At 45.6% G+C, this 20,853-nt stretch overlaps 1 protein-coding gene across 1 annotated transcript in view; it reads left to right on the top strand.

Moving 5' to 3' along the window:
• The window catches only part of LOC127585183 (UDP-glucuronosyltransferase 3A1-like), a 32,081-nt gene extending 11,694 nt beyond the window's left edge, over nt 1-20,387 (top strand). The window contains exons 3-7 of the mRNA XM_052042411.1: nt 5,322-5,436; nt 10,275-10,806; nt 14,356-14,581; nt 17,197-17,416; nt 18,811-20,387. Of these exons, the coding sequence (XP_051898371.1) occupies nt 5,322-5,436; nt 10,275-10,806; nt 14,356-14,581; nt 17,197-17,416; nt 18,811-19,108 (1,391 nt within the window). The 3' untranslated portion in view covers nt 19,109-20,387. The remainder of the gene's footprint in view (nt 1-5,321; nt 5,437-10,274; nt 10,807-14,355; nt 14,582-17,196; nt 17,417-18,810) is intronic.
• Nucleotides 20,388-20,853: the final 466 nt, after the last annotated feature.

Raw genomic sequence — 20,853 nt, 5'->3', positions numbered from 1 at the left:
CCTGGACCTTCACCCTTGCCACCGTCGCCCGACCACTCCTAGGAGCCGATCTCCTTCGGGACCACAACCTGTTAGTCGACCTGCAAGGGAAACGGCTAGTCCACTCCACAACCTTCCAGACCTACCCCCTGGGAGAAACCAGCCTACCAGTCCCGTGCTTGGACTCCATTTTCCTGTCCAGCAACGAGTTCACCAAGCTCCTAGCTGAATTCCCATCAGTTTTGGCACCTCAGTTTACGAATTCTATGCCCAAACATGGGGTCCAACACCACATCATTACCACAGGGCCACCACTTCATGCCCGAGCTCGATGACTACCTCCAGACAAGCTCCACCTGGCAAAGGAAGAGTTCCGTCGCATGGAGGAGCTGGGGATTGTTCGCAGGTCAGACCACCCCTGGGCCTCCCTCCTGCACATGGTCCCCAAAGCCACCGGCAGGTGGAGGCCCTGCGGCGACTACTGCAGGCTGAATGACGCCACCACCCCGGACCGCTATCCCATCCCTCACATCCAGGACTTCGCAGCGAACCTACATGGGGCCCACATCTTTTCCAAAGTGGACCTCGTTCGGGGATACCACCAAATCCCGGTCCATCTGGATGACGTCCCCAAAACTGCAATTATCACCCCATTCGGCCTTTTCGAATTCCTTCGAATGCCATTCGGCCTTAAGAACGCCGCGCAGACCTTCCAGCGGCTGATGGACACGGTAGGCCGAGACCTGGACTTCATGTTCATTTACTTAGATGACATACTAATCGCCAGCCGTGACCGCCAAGAACACCTTTCCCACCTCCGCCAGCTGTATTCCCGTCTCCGTGATTTTGGCCTCACAATCAACCCGGCCAAGTGCCAATTCGGGCTTGACTCTATCGATTTCCTCAGCCATAGAATCACCAGTGACAGAGCCACACCCCTACCTGCCAAGGTGGACGCTATCCGCCATTTTGCCCGCCCCAGCATGGTCAAAGGCCTACAGGAATTTCTGGGGATGGTCAACTTTTACCATCGGTTCATCCCTGCAGCAGCCCGTATCCTGCGCCCTTTGTTCTGGCTGATGGCTGGTAAGGGCAAGGACATTGCCTGGAACGACGAGGCTGCGGCTGCCTTCGTTAAGGCCAAGGACGCCCTAGCAAACGCCACGATGCTTGTACACCCTAGGACAGACATCCCAACTGCCCTCACGGTGGACGCATCGTGGTAGTGGAGTACTGGAACAACTAATCGAAGGCAGTTGGCAACCCTTGGCATTTTTCAGCAGGCACCTTAGACCACCTGAACTGAAATACAGCGCTTTTGATCGGGAACTTTTAGCGCTGTACGTGGTGGTCCGGCATTTCCGGTACTTTTTGGAAGGCAGGCCTTTCACCGCTTTCACTGACCATAAGCCTTTGTCCTTCGCCTTCTCCAAAGCCTCTGATCCCTGGTCGGCTCTCTGATCCCTGGTCAGCTCGTCAGCAGATATTTGTCCTATATTTCCGAATTCACAACAGATGTCCAACATGTCTCTGGGAAGGACAATGTTGTTGCTGACGCACTTTCCAGACCAACCATCCACAGCTTGTCCCTGGGTATCGACTACAAGGCCCTGGCTGCCGCACAGCAAGCCGGCAACGAACTGCCCAGCTACAAAACCGCAATCTCGGGCCTGCAGCTCCAAGATTTCTTGGTTGGTCCTGGTCAGCAGACCCTCCTTTGCGACATCCCAACAGGTCAACCCCGCCCTATAGTTCCTGAAGCCTGGCGGAAACGCGTTTTCGATTCGATACATGGGTTGGCGCACCTGTCCATCAGATCAACTGTTTGACTGGTCGTCAGCAAGTTCATCTGGCATGGCCTGTGCAAGCAGGTCAGAGAGTGGGCCAGGAATTGTCAGCACTGCCAGACATGGAAAATCCAACGACACACCAAGGTTCCGCCACAGCAATTCGAGCCTACCCATAGAAGGTTCGACCACATCCACGTCGACCTTGTAGGCCCTCTGCCGGTTTCAAGAGGGGCTCGGTACCTCCTTACCATCGAGGACCGGTTCACGAGGTGGCCAGAGGCAACCCCTCTATCTGACATCACAACTGATTCCTGTGTCCGGGCACTGCTCACAACTTGGATCTCACGTTTTGGTGTTCCAGCTCACATCACTTCAGACAGAGGCACACAATTTACCTCCAGCCTTTGGTCTGCATTAGCGAACATGCTGGGGATGCAGCTGTACACCACCACGGCCTACCACCCTCAATGAAACGGGTTAGTGGAACGTTTCCACTGCCATCTGAAATCAGCCCTGATGGCCTGCCTGCAGGGTCCTAACTGGGTTGACAAACTGCCTTGGGTCCTGCTCGGCATACGCATGGCCCCCAAAGAAGACCTTCACGCTTTGTCAGCTGAACTCGTGTACAGAGCACCCCTGGTCGTCCCAGGGGATTTCATACCCTCCTTTCAGGACCAAGGGGAACAACCCACGGCAGTCCTGCAAAGACTGCGCGAGAGGCTCGGCAACTTGGCCCCGATTCCCACTTCGCGGCATGGCCAAGCCCCGTCCTGTGAACCCAAAGAACTACGAGACTGTCGGTTTGTTTTCGTTCACAGGGGCACACCTCGGGCACCGTTGGAACGACCATATGAGGGGCCATTCCAAGTCATCAGGATTAATGGGTTCACCTTTATTTTGGACGTTGGGGGCAGGGAACAGGTCTTCACGACAGACCATCTCAAACCAGCCCATTTAGATCTGCAACAACCGGTCGAGGTTTCAGCACCGCAACGCAGAGGCCGACCTCCTAAGCGGCAGCTAATGCAGCCCGCGGACCTTGGGGACCGTCTCGCCGGTTCTGGGGGGGGTTGTGTAGCGACTCACCGTCCGGGCAAGCGAACCGGCTCGCCAGTCGGGTCGCGCGGCGTTGGAGCGGCAAGGCCCAAGATGGCGGTGGGCCTTCATCTTCCCCGAGCGACAGGGAGAACCCACACGCGGGAAAGACTTGATGATGTAGCACATACGTCATTGCCGTTGGGATTGGGCGGGAACAGTCTCTCTTAAAAAGGCCCGCGCAAGGCGGGAAAATAAACCAGTTCTGTTCTGAAACTCTATGACTAGCGTCTTGTGTTCATTCCGCGGTAGCAACCGCTATACCTTACACTTAAAACCCTAATAAAAGTGATGAAAAGAAAAAACTTAGCTGCTCCGAAGTCCTCCAAACCGAAGCCCTCGAGTCCTCCACAGATTCCACAGATAAACTGGCAGATGGTGGTGATCCTCTGCACTTGTTGCCTTATCATTCTTGGCGATAGAATCCATTGATTTTGCAGGAGGTGTTAGAGTAGTCCATGTGAGGAACTGCAGCGCATTTTGTAGATGCCATTGTTTGCTGGTTGTGGATGGGGAGCCAGTCAGGTTTTCTCCTGCACGGTACTGAATCAGAATCAGGTTTATTATCATTGACCTATGTCATGCAATTTGTTGTTTTGCGGCAGCAGTACAGTGCAAGACATGAAGGCATAAAAATTACTATGTTACAAAAATTAATAAATAGTGCAAAAGAGGAATAACGAAGTAGTGTTCATGGGTTCATGGACCGTTCAGAAACCTGATGGCAGAGGGGAAGAAGCTGTTCCTGAAATGTTGAGTGTGGGTCTTCAGGCTCCTGTACCTCAATGGTAGGCATGTCCTGGGTGGCGAGGGTACTTAATAATGGATGCTGCCTTCTTGAGGCACCACTTTGAGTTGCATCAATATTGAGTCATAAAGTCATACAGCATGGAAACAGGCCCTTCGGCCCAACTGGCCCATGCCTTCCCATCTCTGCTAGTCCCACTTGCCTGTGCTTGGTCCCAAGTATTGCTGGATTGCACTCATCTTCCTGATTTTCTGTGGAAAGGCTTCATTTATCAAGGTGTTGCGAATTTAATTGAACATTTGCGGCCATTCCAACTTCTGACCTTAAATTTTTTAAAAAATTTTATTTCCAGCCTGGTAACAGGCCCTTCCAGCCCAACGAGTCCGCGCCGCCCATTTTTTTTAAACCCCGAATTAACCTACCCGTACGTCTTTAGAACGTGGGAGGAAACGGGAGCACCTGGCGGAAACCCACGCAGACACAGGAGAACGTACAAACTCCTTACAGACAGTGACAGGAATCGAACCCCGATCGCTGGTGCTGTAATAGCATCGCGCTAACCACTATGTTACCATGCCGCTTAAGGTAGATGGAAGGCTATTGATGAAGCAGCTGAAGATGGTTGGCCCAGGGACGTTGCCCTGAGAACCTTCCGCAGTGATGTCCTGGGACTGGGATGGTTGTCCTCCAACAACAACAACCACCTTCCTTTGTGTGAGGTATAATTTCATCTTTTTTATTTTCCCCTCATTGAAGCCCGTTGACTTCAGTTTAACCAGGGCGCCCTTGATGTCACATTTGGACAAATGATTCCTCGATGTTAAAAGTAGTCACTCTTGCCTCCTCTCTGGATTTGGCCCTTTAATCCATATTTGGACCAAGGCTGAGGTTCCTTGCAAATCTGTGACCTACGCCTCGATAAAAGACAAGGGCTGCATCTCCTTTTGCTGTTATTTTGCCATCCATTCAGCCTGTGACTGAGTAACTGTGGGGCTGAGAGAATCAAATGCATTAATTCTTGGTTCTGCCCTAATCCAATGCAAATCCATGCTCAGGCCACCTGAGTCATCTGAATGATAACCTTTTGCATTCAAGGTGAAGTGAAGGGAAAATTAGTGTTCTCACCCCAAGTTGTAACCCAAGTACCATCATGAAGCACTATATTCATAAGACCACACTTAGATTGTTGTGCTCAGTTCTGGTTGCCGCACTATAGGAAGGATGTCATTAAGCTGGAAAGGGTGCAGGAAAGATTCACGAGGATGTTACCGGGACTGATGGGTTTGAATTGAAAGGAGAGGTTGGGTAGGCTGGGGCTGTTTTCACTGGAGCGTAGGAGACTGAGAGGTGACATTATGGAGGTATATAAAGTCATGAGGGGCATAGATAAGATCTTTTTCCCAGGGTAGGGGAGTCTAAAACTGGAGGACGTAGATTTAAGGTAAGAGGGAAAAAATTTAAAGGGGATCTGAAGGGTAACTCTTTCACACAGAGGGTGGTGGGTATGTGTAAAGAGCAGCCAGAGGAAGTGGTAAAGGTGGATGTAATTAAAACATTTTAAAGGATGTACATGGATGGAAAAGATCTAGAGGAGTATGGGCCAAATGCAGGCAATTGGGACTAGCTCAGATAGACAACCTGGTTGGCATGGACATGTTGGGCTGAAGGCCCTGCTTTCTGCGTTGTATAACAAATATTTTGGCTTTCAGGACCAAAGACCACACGAGGTAATTATACATATATCCCTTGGACCATTGGAGGAAATTACCCAGAAATGCACAGAAAAGTAAAGCAAGCATTTGCGCAGAATGCTCTTCGAGGAGAGTAAGTATATAATTTAAATGAACTTTTTATTTTAAAGGGAAATTGCAAATTGCACTTGACGCATCAGGGGGAAAAAAAATCACTGTTTCAGCATGACAGCCACACCCTTTGTAAGAGCAACATTCCTCTTGTTCATTGGCCGCAAGAAAGGCTTTAAATGGCTTTGATAGCCTTTTGTATTTTAGAGAAGTATGAAACTCTGCAGGATTTCCACAAAACATACAAGTTTTCAAAAACAAGCACACATTCCACAAGGCAAAGACCAAAAGCACGGTGAGAGGTTTGAATATTCACTATGAGAGGAAACCTTGGCTTTGTCTACCTATATTGTACTTTTTCCGTAACTGCATGTAACTATATTCTGCATTCTATTTTTTTTCCTTTTGTACTACCTCAATGTACTTGTATATGCAATGATCTGTCTGGATGGCACTCAGACAAAAGTTTTTCACTGTATCTCAGTACATGTGATAATAATAAACCAATTACCAACTTGCAACGTATATCAAGATCTACACAAAGTTACTTCAGGCAAGGAAAGCATTTAAGAGCAAAGCTGCTTCTTAAAATTAAAAGTATTGAAATAGCAGGCTTGATGCTCTATTTACATCAGAGCAAGATAAGATAAGACATCTTTATTAGTCACATGTACATCAAAACACACAGTGAAATGCATCTTTTGTGTAGAGTGTTCTGGGGGCAGACTGCAAGTGTCACCACGTTGCCGGCGCCAGCATAGCATGCCCACAACTTCCTAACCCATACGTCATTGGAACGTGGGAGGAAACTGGAGCACCCGGAAGAAACCCACGCAGGCACGGGGAGAACGTACAAACTCCTTACGGACAGTGGCTGGAATTGAACCCCGGTCGCTGGCGCTGTAATCGCGTTACGCTAACCGCTACACTAGACATTGATGAATATCCCACAGAAATTAGCATTGAATTGGGGATGTGTATTTGTCATAATTAAAATCAACAGATTAACAATTATGAAGAAATAATACCATTAAAAGAAGAAAAATCTCCACCATCAGATGTTTTCCAGTTAACAAAAGAGATAAGAACATTTATCTCGAAATTGAATGGCTTAGTGCTGGAGTTTTCATTGCTCAATGATCCAAAAGTGATGTGACCTGCAGTAACCCACATTAGCAATCATTTCTGGGTAAAATTGTAAAATTGGACCAGGCGTCTCCAGTCATGTCGTTCTCTACCGTGGCAACGTTTTCCAGTGTAAGTTGCACACATGTTGACGTCACTCATCCTTCAACAGACACTTGAAGCCCTCCTGTCATAAATTGGCGCATTCAGTCAGGTCTGCAAAGGGACTGCTAGGCTGTGACAAAAAAATAAAAAAGCACAACCCATTGAGTTTTACATTCTGAACACCATTTAAAGGCCTCTCTGTTCAAAGTGAGACATCATAAGGCGGTTAGAAGGAGCATAGCGTGCTCTATGGAGAACATGACTATAAAAGAACTTATTTAGTGGTTGCATTTTAGTGGTCTCCCTGCCCATGAGGATATGGAGGACCCTCCTCCAGTCTGGTGGCTTGTCTCCTGTTGCAGACTTGATCTGTGTGTGGAGTGGGGCAGCAGTCTAGGGGGAGGAGGGATTATGGGAAAGACTGTTAAAGAGCAATACTTTTTGTACCATAGAGGTCACCTTAACTTATTGGGTGATATCGCTATTTCCTTTTTTCTGGCATTGCTCCATTGTATGTGTGCCCTGCCATGTACCTTTTGCACCAAACTCTGTCCTCTCTTGCTGCTGTTGTCTTTTTGCTCATGGGGAGTCTGCCTTTAGGTAGTTGACAGACTACTCTGAATGCTGCCCAGGACCAATGACAATGAGGGTCTGGAGTCGCATATAGGCCAGAGTGGAAACAGAGAGCAGATTTCCTTCCCTGGATTGACATTAGTGAATGAGATGGATCTTTAATTACAGTCCAATAGTTTTGCGTTCATCTTTAGTGATGACCTTTTTATTAAATGCCAGCTTATTAATTGAATTTAAATTCCACAGCTGCCATGGTGTGAACTGATCTCAGATCTCTCATATAGGAGTTCAGTAAGTTAACTGTTGCATCACCACTGTACTGGACTTGTATCTGAATACAAAGGATTAAATTACTTGTAGAGATTATGCAAACTAAGGTTGCATTCTCTGGAATATAGGAAGTCCATGCATGATTTACATAGAACAGGACAGCACAGGATCAGGCCCCATATGAGTTTTCAGTATATAATGGAGAATTCATAAGGTAGATACAATTAATTTTTGGATTGGGACAAGGAGACACAGCTAAAAACTAGAAGTGTAGTTAGGAAGCACTTCTGTATGCAAATGGTGCTAAAAGTTGAAAACTGTCTTTTCCAGAGGGCAGTCAATGCTAAGTTAATTGTTAACTTTCAAGTAAGTTTAATGCCAACCAAAATGAACCCAGACCTTGGAAATTCCTGTGAATTTAGGTTTGGTCCATTCCATTTGGGGAAAAATGTCAGAAGATAGATATCTTTATTAGTCGCATGTACATTGAAACACGCAGTGAAATGCATCTTTTGCTTAGTGTGTTCTGGGGGCAGCCCCCAAGTGTCGCCACACTTCCGGCGCCATGATAGCACGCCCACAGCTTCCTAACCCGTACGTCTTTGGAATGCGGGAGGAAACCGGAGCACCCGGAGGAAACCCACGCAGACACGGGGAGAATGTACAAACTCCTTTCAGGCAGTGGCTGGACTTGAACCCGGGTCGCTGGCGCTGTAAAGCGTTACACTAACCGCTACACCACCGTGCCATGGCAATGCTTCAAAAGGTGGAATTTGTTGCTATCTTAGTTCCAGTGTCAGCCTTTCAAGACTTTTCTTTGTGTTGAGGCTCCTGTTGGGAAGCATGAAATTGAGAAATGCTGCCTCTGCATGAAATGTTCCTCTAGTTGCTTGCTTTGCTGCAACTACCCCAGTCTTGCAGCCTTGCATCCTTTAGCTCTTGTTTTCTTTTATTGTAACCTGTTGAAAGTTTACCCAAACACGTGCTAGTTGGATTTTAGGGGCTTAAGTGACTGACAGGACTGACAGACTAGCTCCTTAACTGATGGAACTGGTAGAATTGACAAATCATGAGGAGGACAAATTAGTTGAATTAGATTAAGTTGGGGGCAGAGAATGAAATAACTGGAGGGAAAGGCTGATTAGATTAAAAGAAAAAGAAAAGCAAAAAAAAGAGTAAAATTAAATATGTTTTGGAATCTCAAGAATAATGCATTGCACTTAGGGATTAAAACAGAAAGTACTGAAAGTATTCAGCAGGTCAGACCGCATTTGTGGGAAGAGAAGCTGTTAACATTTCAGGTTGAAGACCCTTCGTCAGGACTGGGAAGGAGAAAAAAGTGCTTCGTGGTGGAGTTTTAAGGCCATTTATGAAAAGCATGTAAATTGACCAACTAGCTCAGAAATTATAACCATCTCTGGACCCACTGTTCAATTTTCACATTAATAATGAAATGCATTATTAACACACCCAGCAAGATATAGACCTGTCACAGGCAATCCTCACGCTGCGAGGGAAGTAGGGAGTGGAGGTTGCATTCCCTGAAAAGCATCTGTATCATGATTTTCTGTTACACGAAACCAAATCATCTGCACTAGCGTTAAGAAATGTGAGCTGAAAATAAAATAAAAATCGACCTATAAGTTCCCTGAGTGGAATTTTTATTCTGTATCTCAGTGATTTGTGAATTCCGTAAGGACAAATCTCTGTTACCTGAACTGCTATTCGGAGCAGATCACCTGTATGAGGTTACAGATAATGAACTAAATTTGGGGTATTCAATAATTTGTGGAAAGTCAAAGATAGAGGCTTGAAGACTGTTTTATTTGCTGCTGTAAGATCAAGGATTACTGGTTATATTGAGTTACTAGATTACATGTGTGGTATACGATTCTGCTCAATTCTGACAAAGGTTCAAGTTACTTTATTGTCATTCACCATATGCTATAAAAACACATGGAGGAACGAAATGTCATTTCCCCTAGACTCACACAACAAAGGACATATATAAAACAGAACACATACAATAAACACAGACGAAGTAAAATTGTGCAAGTACAAATAGTGTAAAAAACGGTATATACAGAATACAAATTTAGTGCAGAGTTAGTGCAAAACCAAGTTGGACGAAGAAAATACAGAACTCATTGTGTTGCACTAATTGTATAAACATGTTCGGCAGCAGCCAAAGTTCTTATACACTGTTGTGCAAACCAGGACTTTTGACGCGGCATTTGTCTGAAACTGTCTCCAGGGTATTCAGGAGCCTGACAGCCTGGGGGAGAAAACTGTTGTACAGTCTAGTGGTTCTGGCCCGAATGCTTCAGTACCGCTTGCCAGACAGCAGTGGGACAAATAGGTTGTGGGAGGGATGAGAAGGGCCATCTACGATTCTGCAGATCTTGTGTGTGCATCGTGTGTTGTAGATGTCCAGGATGGAGGGAAGAGGTACTCCAATGATCTTTCCCGCTGTACTCGCAATTCTCTGCAGAGGCTTACGGTCAGAGATGTTACAGTTACTGTACCAGACAGAGATGCAGCTGGAAGGTGGGGGAGGGCAGGTTTGCTCTCTCCAGCCGCTGTAAAAAGTGGAGACGCTGCTGTGCCTTCTTGGCGAGGGAGGAGATGTTGGTTGACCAGGAAATGGGTAGATGTTCTAATAAGTATTTCTAAATCAATTTTGAGGTCTTATCAATGAGCCAAGACACATGATAAACTCAAGCTCCTTAAACACTGAAAGCTAGCTACAGTTGAATAAAGTTGTCCTTTGTTTTTTCTCCGAAACAGATATTCTATTCATTGGTTCCTCACTATCCTGAATTTGCATGCTTACGAGTGTGACGAGCTGTTATCAGATTCTGAAGTACTGACCAGACTAAGGAATGAAAACTTTGATCTGCTGGTGATCGAGGCCTTTCATTTCTGCACCTTGCTGTTGGCTGAGAAGCTCAAGGTGCCTTTTGTTGCCGTCTATGGCACCTCATCCTACAATGCGCGCTATATTCACATGCCGTCAAACCCCAGTTACGTGCCTGCCTTTATGTCTCATTTGTCGGATTCCATGACCTTCCTCGGACGCCTCCAGAATGCCTGGGTGCTACTGCGGAACTATTTTGAAGGTCAGATGTGCTTTAATTCCTTCAACAATGTTATCAGAAAGCATTTCTCAGGCGAAGACATAAATCTGGAGGACCTGCATCATAAAGCGGAGCTCTGGATCTATAACACGGGCTTCTCTTTGGAATACCCTCGACCGTTGCTGCCCAATGTGGTCTTTGTTGGTAGTTACCTTTCTAAACCTGCTGAGCCATTGCCTCAGGTAGGTACTGATGCTGTACATTTCACACGTGTGGTCCCTGCAGGGTATTAAGATAAGATAAGATATCTTTATTAGTCACATGTACATCGAAACACACAGTGAAATGCATCCTTTGCATAGAGTGTCTGGGGGTAGTCCGCAAGTGTCGCCACGCTTCTGGTGCCAACATAGCATGCCCACAACTTCCTAACCTGTATGTCTTTGGAATGTGATTGGAAACCGGAGCACCCGGAGGAAACCCACGCAGACATGGGGAGAACGTACAAAATCCTTGTAGACGGCGGCGGGAATTGAACCCGGGTCGCTGGTGCTGTAATAGCATTACGCTAACCTCTACACTACCTTGCCTGCCTACAGTATAGTCATTACTGGAGGTCCTGACTTTTGATCAGGAGGGATGTGTTTCAACCCCAATCCCACCATTGGTTATTTAAATTTGTCGTGGGTTACATATAGAGAAATTAAATTTAGATTCATTGACGATTACAGCACAGAAAGATGTACATAAATGACTTGGATGAAATCGTGCATGGGGTGAGTTAGTAAGTTCACCGACGATACAGAGATTGGTGGCATGGTGGATAGTGTAGAAGATCACTAAAGGCTACAGAGTGATATAGATCAATTGCAGATACGCGTGGAGAAATGGAAGATGGAGTTTAATTTGGCCAAATGTGAGCTGTTGCACTTTGGGAGATAAACATAAAGACAGGACACTTAACAGTGTTGATGTACAGAGGGATCTTGGGGTCCAAGTCCTTAGCTCCATATAAGTGACCGCACAGGTTGATAGGGTGGTAAAGAAGATGTATGCCATGCTTGCCTTTATTAGTCAGGCAGTGAGTTGAAGAGTCGTGTTCCACTTTATAAAACTCTGGTTAGCCCACATCTGGAGAATTGCATTCATTTTTTGTCGCCCCATTATAGGAAGGATGTGGAGGCTTTGGAGACAGTACAGAAGAGGTTTACCAGGATGCTGCCTGGATTAGAGGACATGTGCTAGAAGCAGAGTTTGGGCAAACTTGGGCTGTTTTCTCTGGAGCAACGGAGTCTGAGGCGAGACCTGATGGAAGTTTATAAGATTACGAGTGGCATAGATAGGGTAGACAGCTGATACATATTTCCCAAGGTCGAAATGTCTAATTCTAGAGGGCGTGCATTTAAGGTGAGATGGAGTAAGTTCAAAGGGGATATGCGGGGCAAGTTTTTTCCACAGAGAGTGGTGGGTACCTGGAATGTGTCGCCAGGGGTGGTGCTGGAGGCAAGTGCGATAGAGGTGTTTAAGAGGCTCTTAGATTGGCGCATGAATTGTGCAGAGAATGGTGGAATATGGACATTGTGTAGATAGAAGGGATTCATTTAGTTAGTTGTTTAATTACTGGTTTAATTAGTTCAGCATCACATTGTGAGCCGAAGGACCTGTTCCTGTGCTGTGTAAGAGTCCCTTCAGCCCACTGACTCCGTGCCGACCATCAACCACCCATTTACACCAATCCTACATGGAATTGGTTTATTATTATCACTTGTACTGAGGTACAGTGAAAAACTTGTCTTGCATACCGTTCGTACAGATCAATCCCGTAGAACCATAGAACCATAGAACAATACGGCACAATACAGGCCCTTCGGCCCACCATGTTGTGTCGCCCTTCAAACCACACCTAAGACTGTCTAACCCCTTCCTCCCACATATTCCTCTAACTTAAATTCCTCCATATGCTTATCTAATAATCTCTTGAACTTGTCCAATGTATCAGCCTCCACCACCACCCCAGGCAGTGCATTCCATGCACCAACCACTCTCTGGGTGAAAAACCTCCCTCTGACATCTCCCTTGAACTTCCCGCCCAATACCTTAAAGCCATGTCCTCTTGTTTTGAGCATTGGCACCCTGGGTTCATTACACAGTGCATTGAGGCAGTACAGGGTAAAAACACTAACAGAATACAGAGTAAAGTGTCACAGAAGAGAACATTATTAGTAATTCTTAGAGACATAGAATTTAAATTTAAAGAGCAGAATGTCTATATACTAATGCAGAGTAAAGTGTCACAGTTACAGAGAAGGTGCAGTGCAGGCAGACAATAGGGTGCAAAGCCATACAAAGTAGATTGTGAGGTCAAAAGTCCATCCTATCATACTAGGGAACCATTCAGTTGTCTTATAACAGCGGGATAGAAGCTGTCCCCGAGACTGGTGGTACGTGCTTTCAGGCTTTTGTATCTTCTTCCAGATGGGAGAGGGGAAAAGGGAGAATGGCCAGGGTGGGAGAGGTCTTTGACTATGTTGGCTGCTTTACCGAGGCAGCGAGAAGTATAGAGAGAGTCCATGGAGGGCAGGCTGGTTTCCGTGATGTGCTGAGCTGTGTCCACAACTCTCTGCAGTTTCTTGTGGTCCTGGGCAGAGCAGTTGCCGTACCAAGCCCTGATGCATCCAGATGGTGCATCGATAAAAGTTGGTGTCAGCATTAATCCCATTTTTTATTCTCCTCACATTTTCATCAACTTCCCCCAGATTCTACCAGTCACCTACATACTAGAGGTGTCGTGACAAGGAAGGGTGGAAGGTTGGAGGTGAAAAGTGGGTCATCCATCAGTTGACAACCTTTGTTATTACAAAGGAAGTAGTCTGCAGTTTGGGTCATCAACTCTTCATCCCCACAGATCCTCTCTGACAAGGTTTGCTGTTAAGCAGCAAGGAAGCAGTGATGAATACCAAGGATGATTCTGCATGGAGAATCATAACGGTAGCCTTTAAAAATAGAGTCAGGCAATTTACGGTTGATGTCAGGTAGCACCTCTTGCAAAGGTGAGTGGAAATGTTCAGCTCCCTCCCATAAAAGCTGTTGAGGTAGCAGATCAATGCATCTTTACAAAACGAGAGATTATTGAACTTTTGTTAGTTGTGTAACCAGAGCTGTATAAAACTTTGGTTAGGCTGCAGTTTTGGTCGCCCCATTACGGGAAGGGTGTGGAGGATTTGGAGAGGGTTCAGAAGAGGTTTAACCAGGATGCTTCCTAGATCAGAGTGGCGGAGGCTGAGGGAAGACCTGATAAAAGTTTATAAAATTAGGAGAGACGTAGGGTAGGGAGCCAGAATCTTTTTCCCAGGGTAAGGATGTCAGATACTAGAGGTCATAGCTTTAAAGTGAGAGGGGAAAGTTTAAAGAAGGTGTGTGGAGTAAATTTTTTAACAGAGAGAGTGGTAAGCACCTGGAACATGCTGCCAGGGGTGGTAGTGGAAGCAGATATGATAGTGGTGTTCAAGAGGCTTTTGGATAGGCAGGGAATATGCAGGGAATGGAGAGATATGGATCATGTGCAGGCAGAAGGGATTAGTTTAATTTGGCATCAGTCTTGGCCTAGACATTGTGGGCTGAAGGGCCTGTTCCTGTGCTGTACTCCATGACAGCAGAGTTCAGACAACATCCATGAACTGGCCTGAGCTTGACTGAATGACCCAATTTTTGATCCTGTGTTACAACATCACAATCTGGAATTGCTGAGGGTGTGAACTGTAATTTTAATGGGTTTTTATTTTCATATATAGGAAATGGAAGACTATCTAACAGGCGACCAGGGCTTTATTATAGTTGCGTTGGGGACCATGGTGGAGTCAATTGCAGATCGGCACCTGATTGAGAAGATGACCAGAGCTTTCTCTCGGTTTCCACAGAAGTTCATATGGCGATTCAACAACAACTCCTGGCCTTCTGACATCAGCCTGCCAGATAATGTGAAAATATACAAGTGGCTTCCGCAGAATGACTTGCTGGGTAAGAATGGGGTGACGTGAGAGGGGAATAAAAATGCCTGGAAAACAGAAAATGTTAGAAACACTCAGCAGTCAGGCAGCATCTGGGGAGGGAGAAACATCATTAAAGATCAATAACCTTTCATCAGGATTGAGGTTGAACCTTTTATCCAAGATTTGATCTGCAGCACAGTACAAGTCTATCAGTGCTTGCATCATAAACAGAAATCCATTGCCTCTGTCTACACTTCCCACTGCCTTGGGAAAGCAGGCAACATAATCAAGGACACCTCCAACCCTGGTCATTCTCTCTTCTCCCCACAGCCCCACACCACCCCCCCCCCACCCCCCTTCCATTAGGCAGAAGATGCAAGGCTTAAGATCAATGGTTTAAGAGGCATTTAAACATGCAGACGAGCAGGCAGAGAATGGAGGGATGGACCATATGCAGGCAGATGTGCAGTTTAACTTGGCATCATGTCTGGCACAGACATGGTGGGCCGAAGGGCCTGTTCCGTGCCATATTGTTCTCTGTTCTATGACACGGGATGGGTGAAAGTCAGTGAATCAGTCATTCCAATGTCTACATTTAGCCTTCCGTGGGTGAAGGGGTTTACTGACACATATTAAGTTAAATTTCAAAGAGTTCCTTACAAATAATTGTGCAGTCAATGACTTGAACTATGCTTTGGATTTTTTAATTATAAATTATCAGGGCAAATTGAAAAATGATAATGAATAGGACAAAGACATGGCATTTGTTACATGCAAGTATGGGAACACAATTCCTATCACACCTTGGTCTGTTATAACCATCACCATTTGGGAATTGAGAAGAAACTTCTTTGCCCAAAGTAGGGTGAGAATGTGGAACTTCCTGTGACAAGGAATGATTGTGGCAAATGATGTAAAAAATGTGGTGAATATGTTGTTAAAAGGAGGCTGGATAAGATGTTATGGGGTGGTGGGGAGGGAATGAAGGGTTCTGCTGGGGCATTTAGATGGGGAGAGATGGGAGAAGGTTTGAGCAGAGCATAAATGTCATCATGGTCACAGCCTGTTTCATTGTCCAATATTATACGTTATCTTTTACACTGCATAGTAAGGCATTTGACAAGGTTCTGCATGGTAGGTTGGTCCAGGACATTAAGGCGTATGGCATCCAAGGCGAGCTGGCTAATTGGATCCTAAATTGGCTTGGTGATGGGTGGTAGAGGGTGGTGATGCAAGGATGCTTCTCGGATTGTCATTCTCTGACCAGTGATATAGTACAGGGATCAGTGCTGGGATCCTTATTGTTTGTGATATACTGTACATTAATGACTTGTATATAGATCAGGTGGAAAGTTGGGTGGAGCACTGGCAGATGAAATTTAATCCCGACAAGAGTGAGGTTGTTCGACCTCACTTGGAGTACTGTGTGCAGCCCAGTCACCACACCATAAGGAGAGAGTGCAGAGAAGGGCATAGGTTTAAGGTGGAAGGAAGGAGTTTTAAGGGGGATGTGAGGGGAAAGCTGATATTTGGGTGTTTGATATTTGGAACTCACTGCCAGAAGATAAGATAAGATAAGATATCTTTATTAGTCACATGTACACCGAAACACACAGTGAAATACATCCTTTGCATAGAATGTTCTGGGGGCAGCCCGCAAGTGTCGCCACACTTCCGGCGCCAACATAGTATGCCCACAACTTCCTAACCTTTACGTCTTTGGAATGAGGGAGGAAACCGGAGCTCCCAGAGGAAACCCATGCAGGCATGGGGAGAACGTACAAACTCCTTACAGGCAGTGGCCGGAATTGAACCCAGGTTGCTGGCGCTGTAATAACGTTACACTAACCACTACACTTAGATAAAATCAGTAAGTTTAAGAGACATTTAGACAGATACTTAAATAGATAAGGCATAGAAGGATACTGAGCAAATGCACAGGCAAATGGGATTCGTGTAGATGGGCAAGAAGGTCAGCATGCACGTGATGGGCTGAAGGACCTGTTTCCGTGCTGTACGACTCGACGATCCTATCATAATTGCTGGGTCAAACTGTTTGCTTTGTTGGGAGTGCCTTTGTTGGGTGACACATTGGTGTAGCTGGTAGAGCCGCTACCTTGAGGTGCAAGACCCTGGTCCAATCCTCAGCCTGAGTTCTGTCTGTGTGGAGTTTGCACATTCTCCCTGATTCATGTGGGTTTTCCCCAGGTGCTCCAGTTCTTTCCCACGTCTCAAAGGTATGCAGTTTGGTCGGTCTAATTGGCAACTGCAAATTGCCCTTAGCACGTCAGTGAGTGGTAGAATCTGGGGGGCGGGGGGGAAGTGTAGATGGGGAGAATAAAATGGGATTGATTTAGGATTAATGTAAATAGTGGTTGGTGATCAGTGTGGATTCGGTGAACTGAAGTGCCTATTTCCATGCTGTATCTCTTCATAACTCCATGCCTTCACCAGAAGGATTACAGAGAGTCAAACTCAACACCAGTTTGTCAAAGGCAACCACACATGGGCAATAAATGTCAGCTATGCGTCCATTGAGATATACTAAGAATGATTTTTAAAAAAAATATCTTCTTGCAGAGCAGGCTTTATAATTGCCTATCTGGGAGCAGTGTGATTGGTCAAATAATACTTTGCATGTAGGACACCCACAGGTTCGAGCATTCATTTCGCATGGTGGGATAAACAGTTTGCACCAGGCTGTGTACCATGGGGTCCCAGTGCTGGGGCTGGCACTCTTTTATGACCAGCTGGATAACATCATCCGCCTGGAGAGCAAAGGAATGGCCCTTCGTGTGTCTGTGAGAGAGCTGGAAGAAGAGACTTTAGTCACAAAGCTGACACAACTATTAACAATTCCCAGGTAACGTCTTTCAACTTAAACAGACAGCACATGGTGCATTTTGTTTCTAAGCAATGAAGAGAATTTAGAAAGGCTATATTTTGTTGCAATCCCACAGCGCAAAATGAGACCATTCAGCCCATTTGAGCTTTGGTCAGCTCTTTGATTTATTCCATTGGTATTATTCTCCTGCTCTTTCCCTGCAGCCTTACAAATATTTTGTCTTTTATAGTATTTATCAAATTCCCTTCTTAAGTTATTGCCATCACCCTTTAAGGTTGTGCTTTTGTGAGTATGAACTTGCAAAATATTTGGGGGCAATATTTTTCAATCATGAATTTTAGTTGTTTGTGATAGCATCATCTTTTATCCGAATGTTAAGATTGTTTTGGTGTTAAGTTGTGCATGGTGCTCATCTGCCAATGTTAGCTATGGCTCACTTGGAAGCCCCCGTGCCTTGGTACTGAGGGTTTTGGGTTTAGATCCCAATTCAAGTTCCTGGCGTCAACATCTCGGAGGATCTATTCTGAGCCCAACACATTGCTGCAATCACGAAGAAGGCATGCCAGTGGCTCTACTTCATTAGGAGTTTTTGGAGACTTAGTATGTCACTAAACACTCTTGCAAATTTCTACAGATGTATAGTGGAGAACATCCTGACAGGTTGCATCACAGCCTGGTATGGAGGCTCCAATGCACGGGATCGCAAGAGGCTGCAGAGCGTTATAGCCTCAGCCATCATGGGCACAACAGTCCCCACCATCAAGGACAGCTTCAAGAGGTGGTGCCTCAAGAAGGCGGCATCCATCACTAAGGACCCTCACCATCTGGAGCATGCCCTCTTCTCGTTACTACCATCGGGAAGGAGGTACAGGAGCCTGAAGACCCACACTCAGTGATTCAGGAACAGCTTCTTCCCCTCTGCCATAAGATTTCTGAATGGTTCATGAACCCATGAACACTACCTCATTATTCCTTTTTTTTGCACTATTTATTATTTTTGTAAATTATAGATTTTTGTCCTTGCACTGTACTGCAGCTGCAAAACAAATTTCGTGTGTTTGTCCATGATAATAAATCTGATTTCTGATTTCCAAAGGTTTGTCCCCCCTCCAAACAACATTTCTACAACCTCTTCCAGCCCTAGGGTGTTCAAAATCTCTTTGCTCCATTACCTTTTACACTCGACTGATTTCATTCACTTCAACATCTTCGTCTCTCTGCGATTCCATCTCTTCCTTCTCAACCTCTCTTTTAAGATGCTCCTTGAAAGTTATATTTTTGGTCATCTGTTTGGTCTGACTGATATTCTGTCTCAGATTTTGTCAAATTACAGTTGATAACACTTGTTCTAAGTGCTGTGGGATATTTCATTATACAAGAGGTGCTATGTAAATATTGTTCTGTCTTTTCAGCTTCAAACAGAGTGCCCTCAGGACGAGTAAGCAGCTAAGATTCCAGCCATTCACTGCGGCAGAACTCACCAACAGGTGGATTGAATCCATTCTGAAAGTCGGAAGCGGGGAACACTTAAAGCCTCATTCTTACCAAATGCCTACCTATCAGCTGTACTTACTGGACATCTGTGGCTTTGCATTGGCGGCTGCAGTGTTGATCATATTCTGTGCCTACAAAGTCCTCAGGAGCCTGATACACCAAGCCATGGCAAGATTTCATCCCACCAAAGCTGGAGAGAAGCAGAAAACCACATAGGGGAGATGTATCATCAAAGCTTCTGGGGGCGCTGGTTTGCATTTCTGCATTGTGGCAGTGAGCTACTTTGCTTCCCACAGCTAGAATGTTTCACAAGGTCTGGAAGGAGAGGTTTTTATTCTAACACATAGATGCCTAGAAATTGCTTCCTGGATAGTGACAATGCTTTGTACTTTGCCTCTGAAATTAATGTTTAGGCAAAGGTAACTAACACAAAAGGAAAATTTGCACCTTTCACAACTCTCACCATGCATTGCACAACCAATGACATAATGTATGGTCACTGTTGTATTGTGGAAAACACTGCAACCAGTTTGTACACAGGAAGCTCCAACAGTGTGCAAATTAGCAGATTGTACGTTTAGAACATAGTATAATACAGCACAGGAACAGGACCTTTGGCCCACCATGTCTGCGCCGAGCTAATTATGCCAATGACAACCTAATCCCTTCTATCTACACAATGTCCATATCCCTCCATTCTCTGCACAGTCATGTGCCCATCCAAAAGCCTCCTAAATGTCTCTATCGTATCTTCCTCCACCACCACCCCTGGCAGCGCATTCCAGTATGTCCAGGAAAGCTTTCTAAAGCAATATGTAGATGGCCCTGCTAGAGGTTATATTTAGAGGCTACACTTGACCTCCTCTTAGGAAATGTGGATGAGCAAGTAGTTGATGTGTCAGTGAGGGTGGGGGGGGGGGAACTTTGGGACCAGTGATCATAATTCTCTCTCTCTATGTCTGTCTCTCTGCCTCTCTCTCTATCTCTCTCTCTCTCTATGTCTGTCTCTCTCTTTCTGTCTGTCTCTCTCTCCCTCACTATGTCTGTCTGTCTTGCTCTCTCTCTCTCTCTCTCCCTCACTGTCTGTCTGTCTGTCTCTCTCCCTCTCTATGTCTGTCTCTCCCTATGTCTGTCTGTCTGTCTCTCTCTCCTTCTCTATGTCTGTCTCTCCCTATGTCTGTCTGCCTGTCAGTCTGCCTGTCTGTCTGTCTGCCTCTCCCTATATCTGTCTGTCAGTCTCTCTCTCTCTCCCTCTCTATGTCTGTCTCTCCCTATGTCTGTCTGTCTGTCTTTTCTCCCTCTCTATGTCTGTCTGTCTCTCCCTGTCTCTCTCCCTCTCTATGTCTGTCTGTCTGTCTCTCATATATACTGGAGATTAGCCTGTAAGTTAAATATAAACAAATATATCACAGATTCATAGTAGTGTATAGGACAAGAGCCTTTTGGCCTATTGTGAATGTGTTGTCATGAGTTGCAGACCTCTACCACTGAGTGCAGGGCAGAAGTCCCCAACTGTTAATCCTCTCGACAATTACTTTAACTCTGTATCCCTTGATTTCAGTATTACATGAAATGAAACCTTCCTCTGCAGTCTACCCAGCCTCTTTATAATTGTACTTGCTATAATTAACTCTCCCCTCAGCCTCTGCTGTGCAAATGAAGGAAACCAATGGGACATGCAGGGAAATAAAAGATGAGTCCAGAGGAGGTATAATAGCAATATAGAGGCATTGAAATTTATAGCACAATTAGCACTCACCATGCCCTTGCTGATGTTACGGACTCAGTGAAAGTCCCTTTAAGATAGAGAGTGTGTGTGTGTGTGTGTGTCGCGCTTACGTCAACAGAAGATAAAGGACGTAATGACGTTGTTGAAGAGGTCAGAAGAAGAAAGAGAGAAGGGAGAGAGATACCAGCCTGCTAGTTTTCTCTATCGATGGATGAGAAACAATAACTGTGTC

This window comes from Pristis pectinata, chromosome 2 (assembly GCF_009764475.1).
Source record: "Pristis pectinata isolate sPriPec2 chromosome 2, sPriPec2.1.pri, whole genome shotgun sequence".
Taxonomy (NCBI): domain Eukaryota; kingdom Metazoa; phylum Chordata; class Chondrichthyes; order Rhinopristiformes; family Pristidae; genus Pristis; species Pristis pectinata.
The sequence above is the reverse complement of the archived record's forward strand: the minus strand, read 5'-3'. Positions and strand labels throughout refer to the sequence as shown.